At 41.5% G+C, this 11854-nt stretch overlaps 1 protein-coding gene across 1 annotated transcript; it reads right to left on the reverse strand.

Annotated features, from left to right (window-relative positions):
* Positions 1 to 702: 702 nt before the first annotated feature.
* Positions 703 to 11854, reverse strand: max (myc associated factor X). Its single transcript, XM_058379663.1, has 4 exons — positions 11676 to 11854; positions 3457 to 3564; positions 2766 to 2889; positions 703 to 1919 (listed from the first exon to the last, which is right to left on the reverse strand). The coding sequence occupies exons 1-4, from the start codon at positions 11709 to 11711 to the stop codon at positions 1732 to 1734; spliced, it is 456 nt and encodes a 151-aa protein (XP_058235646.1). The 5' UTR covers positions 11712 to 11854; the 3' UTR covers positions 703 to 1731.

The following is an 11854-nucleotide window of genomic DNA, read 5'->3' on the forward strand; positions in this document are numbered from 1 at the left end:
TGCTAAATAAATCAGATAAGGCAGCTGGTACGGAGCACAGAATACGGCAAACAGATTTTCATCCTGAATAAAGCATTTCATCAGTTCACTTAGGGAACTAAAAAAGAAAAAAAAAGTGGACAAGCCACACCCACAAGTGACACCAGAAATAGTTGTAACTACAAAACATTTAACATTTGTCACATCTTATGTAAATAGATTTTTTTTTTTTACAAAAATCTTAAGCACTTTTAATAACAATTTAATAGTTTTAATTTTTTTTGTAATATTGTGAAATAATATTTCTGATTTTTCTGAATATTGTAAAATTATTTCAGATTATTTTTAGAATATTGTGAAGTATTTGAGTTTGTTTTTTAGGAATATTGTAAAATAGTATTTCAGAAGTTTCTTTAGAATATTGTGAAATTATTTCTCTATTTCTATAAAAATATTTTTTCTTTTTAAGTGTAAATTTTCTAGGCAACAAATAAGTGTATTTAAGGCTTTTCAAAGTTTAACTTCAAACACAATTCTTTGGCAGTTTATACAGAGTATCGTAGAAATGTCTAGAAATATGAAATATGTAAATATCATCTTAGAAGATCATTTATTTGTCGTATCGTCCGAACCTGGGACTCGCCCTGTACCTACAGGACACTCCACAGAAACGGACTTCTCTAAACCTGTGTAAATAAATCACAAATAAGCTGAAAAGATGAATCAGGATAAAATAGTTTGTTTATTTATAGTCTGGTTGTTTAAAGGTAGGCCTCAATTTGCAAAATGCTTCGTTGGCAGTACGTTCGACCCGAACGGCCATTTCTGTGGAATGGACTCAAGCAGCCGATTAAGGAGAAAAAATATAAAAAAATATATAGACTCACACGACTTAAACACGCAGTCTCTAAAAAATAAAAGAGGGGATGAGGAAAAAAAAAAGAAGTTTTCCCTGAAGAGGCGTACCCCTTTTTGATATGACAGAAAAAAAATCCAAAACATTTTATTACATTTTAATTTCCCCAACATTGCATGAAACATAGAAAACCCAGTACATATATATATATTTATATATATAGGGGAGAATATAAATTAATGTATTCCTTTATATAAAAAAACTTTCAGCTAGCTAAATTCACGCTAAAACACAAGGCTAAGAACATTTCATTCTTTTTTTTTATCCCCCAAACAAACCCGTCTGTGATTTGATCAGACTCGATCGGACAGCTTTGTGTTCAGATATAACACACACACACACACACACACTCGTGTGCGCTCACGCTGTTTTTGTTGGAAAAAGTAAAAACGTTTAGAAAAATGAGCCGTTCCATTCGGGAAAGTACTCAGGATATTATGGGATGTGTTTTTTTTTTGTTTTTTTTTTAAACATATACCACAAAAAAAAGAAAAACACGAAGGAAACATTGAGCAGTGCCTGGAGCTGTACGCTTCCCACAGAACATACGGAAGAAGCGTCAGGTCCGTAAATCACGAAGCTGCCTCGTTGTGGGTTTGAGATGCCGCTTGTTACTGCTGAGCCGGCCCGAGATAGACGGAGGAGAGAGAAACGTGTGCTACGAGTCCTTCTCTCCTAGCTCCCTGGTTCTGGTTCCGGTTCAGGTTGTGGGCCGGCATCTGGGGAAGCCTGTAAAGACACGAAACAGTCTCTGATTGGTGCACACTGAGGAAGAGGGAGCGGCTGGGAGGAGAAGCTGGAAGAGCGAGGAGGAGGAGGAGGAGGAGGAGCTGCTTTTAGCTGGCCTCCTGGCGGAGCTTCTTCCTCGTGGGCGGCTCCTCGGGTTCTGACTCCGAGCTCGAGTCGGAGCCTCCGTCGAAGGCCGACACGGCGCTGCCTTTAGGGTTAGTGTACAGGCTGCTGTCTGAGGAGGAGTAGCCGCCCTGCAGCTGTGTGGTCCCCTTCACCTTCTCCAGTGCTCGAACTGAGACACACACACACAGATTGTTCAGTTAGTCACTCAGAGAAATAATAAGCACACAGTCATTTAGAAACGTGATGTTCTCAAGTAATGCCTCAGCCTTGACTTTTGTACGTGTGAGTGTGTGACAACACACGTGTGATGTGACTGTACTTATGTATTGCAGTAGTGTAAAGCAGTCACACTCCAGACCTAGCACATACATACATATATACATACATATATAACCAATCGTTTCCTTACCCCCCATCCTTCTCTCTATATACCTCACTCTTTTCATCTCTTTCGTTCTCTCTCCCTCTGTCTATATTGCTCTTTTTATCTGTCTCTCTCTCTCACCCTCATCCTTAAGAGTGAACATTTCAGATTACCTGTGTTCAGTATTTACATTTCAAATATTAAAGAAAAACTCAGCTACACCCAAATATATATTTTATATATATATATATATTTAGAAAGTGAGTGAGAGAGATACAGACAGACAAGCGAGGGAGACAATGTATGTGTTTGTGTTTGCACGAGCGAGAGAGAGGTTGAGGAATACAGAGAGTGTGTGTATGTGTGTGTGTGTAAAAAAGGGAAACAGAGAGTGACGGAGATAGTGAGAGAAAAAATAGAGATAGAGCAGTGTGTGTGTCTCAGAGGGAGGGGGAGAGAGAGCGCGACAGAGAAAGACAGTGAGAGAGAGAGAGAGAGAAGGACAGGATGTCTCTGTGAAGCAGCACCAGGCTCAAGCTTTGAGCACAGCACTGAGTTTTGGCACAGTGCACTCGGAGCAGATGACGAGTACCTGCATGGTGTGTGTGTGTGTGTGTGTGTGTGTGTGCGCGCGCAGATGAATCTTCTCACCTTGCTGTTCCAGCAGAGCATTCTGTCGCTTCAGGTCGTCAATGTCCTGCTGGTGTGTGTGGTTTTTCCTTCTCATATACTGGATGTACTCTGTGGCTTTGTCTAGGATTTGAGCTCGGGAGGCCTGGTTAGACACGGACAGACAAACAAACAACTGAATCATTATCTGCTTATGAGCTAAAAATAAAAGAAAACAACAAAATAATAGAAACTCTTCCATGAGGGCAGCAGTTTTTTTTCTTTCTTTCTTAAATCACACACACACACACAAACAGTGTTGATTGTAGAAATGCATGTTACAGTTACAATAGGGGTGTGTGTGTGTGTTTTAAAATAAAGTACCATAAAAACAAACTGCTTTATTTAAACCCCACTTTATTAAGACGATTAATTAATTCTCATTATTTAAGACACCATAATCTAGGTATCTATCAAATAATCTATCAAATCTTCAAACAACTTAGCCTTGTGTTACAGACATGACGACCCGTTCTGTACAGAATACCCATGATGCAATGTGAGGTTTGTAGAGCAGGCGGTGATAACGATCTCATGTTCATATTCAAACGAATGGACCTGACTGTGAGAGGAGGAAATTACTGACACTGCAGTGTACTGAAACTAAACATGACAGAGCGCTTCAGAGCAGCTTGTGCTGTGTGCGTGTGTGTGTGTGTGTGTGTGTGCTGACCTTTTCCCCCTGTAAGGCGGGCACAGAGTCTCGGAGGCTGTGGAAGCTGTCTTTGATGTGGTCCCTGCGTTTGCGCTCCAGTGCATTGTGATGAGCTCGTTTGTCTGCCTGCAACGACAGAGAGAAAGAGTGTGATGATGAAACCTCTGACTGTGTGTGTGTGTGCGCGTGTGTGTGTGTGTGTGTGTGTGTGTGTGTGTGTGTGAGAGAGAGAGAGAAAGAGAGAGATGACTCTACATTTTGTTGTCAGGTTCTAACAATCATGTTCTCCTTCTCTCACAAACATAGAACAGAAAAAGGGGCGGAGCTATATATTTTAAAAAAAAAAAAAAAAAAAATCACCAATTGGTTAAACAGCCACACGCTGCAAAGAGTAACGTTGCATTTCCGACGCCGCACATCCGCCATCTTTAAACGAGCTGAACTTACACGATTTCTGGTCTCTGTACAGGGACGTGACGGTGCTGCAGAGAGAGCGCATTAAACGATAATAACACCTGATAATAAACCGTTAATACACTGTTCAATAAATATTTTAACTGCTCTATCGCCTGAGTGGATCCGGTTCATCCCAGTGCGGTTCATCCCAGTGCGGTTCATCCCAGTGCGGTTCATCCCAGTGCGGTTCATCCCAGTGCGGTTCATCCCAGTGTTCTCTGCAGAGTTCCTTCTACGTCTACATTGTCCTCAATGTGCACATGGACATTGACAGTGTCAGGTCCAGAGATGGGGAACAGAAGCATTCTGGAGAAGAGCCTCATATACATGAGATGGTCAGGGGTGTACATGCTTAGTGTAGGAGTAAACCTTTATTTATATGTTTCTGGACAAGCAAAAAACCAGTGAACCTGGAGCTATACAGCTGCAGCCATTATTTACGTGTGTTTGCCTGCTTTACTAACTCACCCTCTCTCTCTCTATCTGACTCTCTCTCGGTCTCTCTGTCTGTGCTCGGGTTGCTTTCGTTTTCACAGTAAAGGCTTTTAAATGCCACACACCACACGGCTCTACCTCAGAAACTGAATGCACAGTCATGTCGATGCTTTTGCTTTGCATTCCCGAGCCTCTATTGTTTTTTTCCTGTTCTTAATACAAGACGAGATAAGTAACTCACTGAGTAACTGAAAGCTTACAGCACAGACAGACAGAACCACAGTGTTAACCTAACTAATTAACTAATTAATGAAGCCCGATATTCAGGTGTAGAGAGGATTAGTTGGGGTTACTGAGTCAGAGTTTCTGTACAATCCTGCAGTCTGAGTCACCAGGAGCAGAACCTGAAGGTCTGGACTTCAGAAGCTCTTAGGTTTCTTGCTTAATAACTAAATACAGGTGTGTGTAACAAACATCATGACAGCAGCTATGATTATCTGTCTGTCTGTCTACCTACCCGGCTGTCTAACTACCTATTTATCTATCGATCTATCTGCTCTCTCGAATAAAACACGCAGCTACATTTAGCGACTGAACAGAAACGTAAATGAATATTTAAAACATTTTAAAACACATAACTTCCTCCTCGACTAAGCGAACTGTAGTCTCTTTGCCCCTCCCCCCACCCCCCACCCCAATAAACCAGTTATCCTGACAGGTTTTGTTGACACAACACACCAGCATGATGTGCTACAGACAGCAGGTTAGGGCGTGGCTCTGAACATGGCCGGTATGTCCACAAAGCTTTTGCCCTGAGGATCAGGTCTATTGTTCGGTGCGCCTCAGATGATCTTCAAGGCATTATTGATGTGTTGTTTTTAAGGTTATAGCACGACTCCTGCACAATGGTGCTCTCCAGCTAACGTGTAGGTCTAGACACGCTCACGTGTAGGGACTCTCGCTCTCGATGAGCTCATAAGCCGTAGATGTACGACACTATACAGTGTTTTAATGTCTAATACAATATTAGCTTAAAGACTGGAAGGTCAACAAACTTCTTCCTCTGAACACAAAGGATAAAAAAAGCTCAGGGGAGATCACAGACATCAGGACTCCGATCTCTGAGACAGAGCGAGAAACACACGAGTCTCTCTATCACACACACGCACTCTCAGACACATGCAAACACACACACACACATTCTCAGACACACACAAACATGCACTCTCAGACACACGCAAACACACACACACATTCTCAGACACACAGACATGCACTCTCAGACACATGCAAACACACACACATATTCTCAGACACATGCAAACACACACTCACAGACACACAAACATGCACACTCACTCTCAGACACACCCACTCTCAGTTGAGGAAGGTGAAGAAGATAAAGAAGATAAGGTAGGTGAGGAAGATGAAGAAGATATAGAAGATAAGGTAGGTGAAGAAGGTGAGGAAGATGAGGAGGGTGAGGGAGGTGAGAGTATTCACACAACACAGCCTTCTCCTGTAACTAGGGATGTTGTGGTCAGTGATGATCCACTATACTATAACATCAACACTATACTATAACATCACTATAACAACACTATACTATAACATCACTGTGTATCAATCAGACATGGAGATGAAAGTGAAAGTGATGAAGTGGACATCCTTGTGTATATGTGAAGGAAAAACACTAAATGAACTGAAACTCTTGAGTCCTGGGTGTGGTGATGAAAGCGAGAGCGTAGAGTGACCGTGCGGAGCTGCTGGACCTGAAACAGATGGTGGTTTGGGTCGAGTTGTGGTGATAAAGGATCGGTTAGCAGCACGACACCTTCACAAGAGTCACAGATTAAACAAAGAATAACCGCCTCAGAGTGGACGCTCACTCTGAATACACTGGACGCTGTAGCGGGAGGTCAGAATAAAGCATTTGGGGGAAGAAAACAGCATGAAGAAGTTAACAGACTGATAAAAGGCACTGGGGAGTCGATCTCGCTTTATCATCTGAAGTCTGAAGTGAAGATATTTTAAAAATGTAGCCTGGTGGCCCTTTTCAGACGGGATTAGTGGCATCTGTGATAACATTCATATTTTTAAATTTTCCCATAAAGTGACATCACTTTCTCTCTTTTCACATCACGCCATGTGATCATGTGATTCATCCGTTATTTTATATTTACATCTAGAGCGGCTGGGAATTATAGCTGCATCCCAAATTCTATCCACTATAAACACCATTCCACTGCTATGTACAGGTACTGTACAATGACAAAGATCTAGCTGTCTGTCTGTCTGTCTGTCCGTCTATCTACCTGCCCGTCTATCTACCTATCCGTCTGTCCTTCCATCTACCCGTCTGTCTACCTATCCATCTCTGTCTACCTACCTATCCGTCTATCCGTCTATCTATCTATCTATCTATCTATCTATCTATCTATCTATCTATCTATCTATCTATCTATCTATCTATCTATCTATCTATCTACCTACCTTTCCACCTATGTCTATCTACCTCTACCTATCCGTCTATCTGTCTGTCCGTGTATCTATCTGTTTACCTAGCCATCTATCTGTCTACCTACCTATCCATCTATCTATCCATCCGTCTATCTGTTTATCTACCTATCTGCCTGTCTGTCTATCTACCTATTTTGACTCATGTGTTCAGAACAAGAACAAGTGCACTTCAAGAATCCGTATAATTCACTTATTCAGCGAAAAAAAGTGAAATGTTGACACTTCACACACTCAACACTCGCAACTTGCTATGCTTTAATGTAAAAGGAAGTGGGGCGGGGCTACCAGGCGCCGACTTAAATGTCAACTATACATTGCTTTGGGTTCATTCAATAAAAATAAACAGGAAAAATATGCACGTGTTTGGGAAATGAACACGACGAGATAGATAGACGTGCACGAGTGGATAATCAGGCTGTTGATCAGGACACGCCTACAGTCTATTAGTCCAATTAAAAGTTTATTTACCCCTCACAATGCAACATACAATAAACACCCCTTAAGCACACAGAATAATGCAAGTAGATTTGTTTTTTTTTAATAATTGCAGCTTTGAATGATTACATGATCGTGGCATCTGTAATCAAAAACCGATTAGCAGCCCAAGTTTGAGTATTTGAGACGATCGTAACGTTCGTACACTAGACGCTAGAGTCCATGGTGAATAGTGTAAGTGTGCGGTCACTCTGAGCAGTGTGTGTGTGTGTGTGTGTGATGAATCTACAGATACAGGAATATCTGAATAAGTGAAAGAAAATACATAGCTGAATTTGTATTAAAAGTTAAATTAAATTGTGTTAAAAGAATTAGAGCGTTTGATCACGTGTGTTCACTTGATGCATGCCAGTGACGTATTCCTTTATTTCTAGAAATCTCATGTGTTTGAATGTAAAGTGGATTTCTAGCCTTTATAACATTCTTATAATCAGATTTCAGGATTGCGCCAACAATGGTTTTCTAAAAAAACAAAACAAAAAAAAACAACAATGAAGACGTAGACGTGGCAGTTTTGTTTTTTTAACACAGTAATCCCCGGGGACTCGAGCGAGGCAGAAAGGGGGAAGCTGTCATTTCCGTATATATACATGGACGCTCCGGTCGAAAGGTTCGCACGTCTGCAGCAGGTAGATTACGTCCGTGACTTTTTCAGACTCCTAAATGAAACGTGGCGTCGGCCGGCAGCGAACAGTGCTATTAACTTCTCATTAAAAACCTCTTACTGCTTTTACAGAACTAACAATCAGGGCTCAGGGCTGCTTTTCTTTTTCTTGTGTGTCACAAATCCAGGATAAGATGATGCAAGGCAGATTTATTCATCGTGATTGCACACCAGAGCGCTGGATTAGCGAAGTCGGATCGAGCTGTTTGGAGAATAAACGAGACTCGAAATCACGAGCAAGTCTGTGATTAGAGAAAACATTTCATATTGGAGCCCGAAGACGACTTATGTGCCTTTAGCATGATGTACATAATTCTGTTGAAGTCTGTCACGTTCGATTTAAGCCTCGGTTTTAAAGGAATGAATAATAAAATAAACCATTGTATCTGTAAATGCAACAATAATACAATTATGTTACAACAGAAATCTTGGACAAAGAACATTTTAAAATCTAATAAACACATCTAAGCGTGTGCGCAGATCCCGTCGATTAAGCATGGCGCCGAACAATGTTAACCTGTTGCCATGGCAACAGCTTCCGCTCGGAATAAAAGATAAAGGATCGATGACGATCTGATCGTGTACGTCGTTAGAGAATGGGCTTTAATAAACCCCACTCTGAGTGGAGACAGAAGGGATCTGGTATGTTGACATATATTCAGTTCTTTTAACACATCGTCTCATTTCCTGTCACAGTTTTTCTCACGAAAGCAAACGGCCATAAACTGGAGCTTTTCCAAACCAAGTGAAAGCAAAAGTGACAGTGTGTGGATTGGCCACTAAACTAACCTCTGCTGAGAGTCATCTGACCGGCTGCTTCATGACACTCACATGACACCACGGTCCATAACGTGGACTGTTTAATGTTTAGTGTTTGTCTACCTCAAGCCTCAGACATCACGCCAACGAAACGCTCGGCTGAACGTCCGATGCACATGGCTCACAAAACTGGAAACACTTCACGAGTCGTCATCTGATTGGTTGGATTCTACAGGATTTCCAGGAAACGTGTGTGTGTGTGTGTGTGTGTGGTGTTGAACACTAAAAACAAAGCCGTCATGACGCTCTACCTCCCTGATGGAAGGTTTCAACATGCTACAAAAAAGGACTTTTGTCTGAAACGTCACATTTACATCACCGTACCAAACACAGGGCGTCACTCAGACACTGACAAGTTGGCAAACAAAAACGCACCAAGGAGGCTGAAAGAGAGACCTACAGCAACCTGAAGGAGCAGCAGGAATATCTAACGTATACAGAGTGCACTCTACAACCATCTCGCATATCCTTCACATGTCTGGGCTGTGGGGCAGGACGGCTAGCCCTTTCCTCAAACTTAGCTAAACTAAATCAAGTTTTGGATGTAGTAGCTTAGTGGAGAGCTTAGGAGCTTAGGTGCTGGATTACTGATCAGAAAGTTGTGAGTTTAAATCCCAGCTCCACCAAGCTTCCACTGCTGGGCCCCTGAGCCCTTAACCTTCGACTGCTCAGTTGTATAAAATGAGATGAATTGTAAGTCTGGATAAGGGCGTCTGCTAAATGCCAGAAATGTAAATGTCTAATAGACCCTTTTTCAAAATCTGAATTTATCTGACTATGTTAGGTCACTCACTGTCCAGGACGGCGAATGTTATTTTAAAACATGAACTTTAACGGATGGAACCAGCTTGGCCGCCCCGATGGACGACGTGACAGGATGACCTCTGGTTGATTGACCTGTGCTGTGACATTGGCACAAAAGGGGTCTATACCAGAAATTTGAGATGAGAAAGCTATAATTCCACAAACACACTTCCAGAGGAACATCAGAGTCACAGTGCAGCCAGATGGTGATCTCATCACACTCTAATACTGCCAGACCTGGGCTTTTTTATTAAGATGGAGGGAATCATGACTAGCTAAAAGCAAACACCGGTCAATATTTTAACACAGAACCCTTCAGGTGTCTGCTAGGAAGCTGAAGATGAAAAGGTCAGTGACACAAAGCACACATCCACTTCAAAACATCAATCCAAATGCTCGTGAATGACCGAGTCAGAGTCCAGACCTGAACTGTTACTGCGACTACAAATCTGTGGGGTGAAACTACAGACCAAGGTGATGCTCCTCAGGTCTAAAAATCAACGACAAGGTGCTTCAATAAAGTGTTAGTTTAGAGGTTTGGACCAGGTTACTGTAAGTTTCTGATTGGTGTTCATTTCATTTCATGAGGATTAATATCCACTGTATTTACATTAACTCTTAAAAACCAAACTGTATAACCACCTGCCTGATATTGTGTTGGTCCCCATTTTGCTACCAAAACAGCCCTGACCCGTCCTGCACTGTGTATTCTGACCCCTTTCTATCAGAACCAGCATTGACTTCTTCAGCAGTTTGATCAACAGTAGCTCGTCTGTTGGATCGGATCACACGGGTCAGCCTTCACTCCCCACGTGCATCAATGAGCCTTGACCGTCCATGACCCTGTCTCTGGTTCAGCACTGTTCCTTCCTTGGACCACTTTTGACAGATACTGACCACTGCAGACCGGGAACACCCCACAAGAGCTGCAGTTTTGGAGATGCTCTGATCCAGTGGTCTAGCCATCACAATTTGACCCTTCATCAAACTCGCTCAAATCCTTACGCTTGTCCATTTTTCCTGCTTCTAACATCAACTCTGAGGACAAAATGTTCACTTGCTGCCTAATATATAAAATTAAACAAATCTACACAAATATGTTGAGTAAACAAGCAGAAGACGTTGTTGTTATTATCAGGATATGTGTGTATGTATACTAGTAATAAGTAATAAGTCAGTAATAACAGATGTAATTGAATTATGAAGTCTAGTAAAAACAAAAAGCACTCGTTTCTGAAACCCTCCTGTTGCCATGGAAACCCCACTGTACTGTACTGTACTGTACTACGCTTAACCTTTACATCTATTTATATCCACGTACACTGAAATATATATGAATTTTATATACATCAAGGAACTTCTTAAAAATGTCTAAGAGATTGAAATGTAAAAAAAAAACAACAAACAAGCTTATTAAAATGAAAATTTTTTCATCTGATTTTTCTTCACAATTCCGTTTAGCTTAGCTCAAAAACACACAGGAGACATTAGCATTAATGTTATTAATTATGATTATAAAAGGCTAAAGGTTATTAATTCCTCTGATTTTTTTACGCACCACAGAATGAAATCTTGGTGATTCATCTTGTAAATAAAAGAAAAGAAAAGAAAAGAAAAGAAGAAAAGAAAATAAATTAAAGAAGAAGTATCTGCCACTTGCTGCTACAGGATGGAGATTATCGCTGTTAGGGGTTTTTTTAGCCACAGCTAACAAAGTAGCTTTATCTTAGATTACAATCTCTCTTTGTTGTTTTTATGTTAATTGTGATTTTATTTTTTTCCATTAAACGACGTGTGTGGTTATGTTTATGATTAGCTAGCATGTTAGCTCGGTGGCTAAAGCTAGCCAGGAGGCTGAAGGGATCAAATATCGACAAAAAAAAAAAAAAACAGCGAGGCGTCTCGCGCTCTCTGCTCTCTGCTCACCCCCCCCCCCAAAAAAAAAGCCGCTCGCGCTACACTCACTACGAAGTCCGAAAATAGCAATAACAACCGATAATAATGGTAATAATCGCTTTAAAAGGCACAAGTTAACGTCACTCACGTCACTGTCGACCTCGATGTCATCGTTGTCGCTCATTCTTCGGTGGAGTTTGTGTGTACTTTTAAAGAGAACGCTGTTTAGAAACCATCGAGCGGAGAGAGCTCGTGCCTCAATCACATCAACAGTCAACAAGCACTGCGATGCGCGAGCTGCGCCGCACGTGACTCGCCTTTACACGC

Source organism: Hemibagrus wyckioides, linkage group LG25 (genome assembly GCF_019097595.1).
Source record: "Hemibagrus wyckioides isolate EC202008001 linkage group LG25, SWU_Hwy_1.0, whole genome shotgun sequence".
NCBI classification, from domain to species: domain Eukaryota; kingdom Metazoa; phylum Chordata; class Actinopteri; order Siluriformes; family Bagridae; genus Hemibagrus; species Hemibagrus wyckioides.

Coding starts and splice junctions, on each gene's coding strand:
- max (XM_058379663.1), bottom strand. CDS start 11,711: ATGAGCGACAACGATGACATCGAGGTCGACAGTGAC. Junction 3,565..11,675: donor ACATCGAGGTCGACAGTGAC/GTGAGTGACGTT, acceptor CTGTCGTTGCAG/GCAGACAAACGAGCTCATCA. Junction 1,920..2,765: donor TGCTCTGCTGGAACAGCAAG/GTGAGAAGATTC, acceptor TGTGTGTCTCAG/TTCGAGCACTGGAGAAGGTG.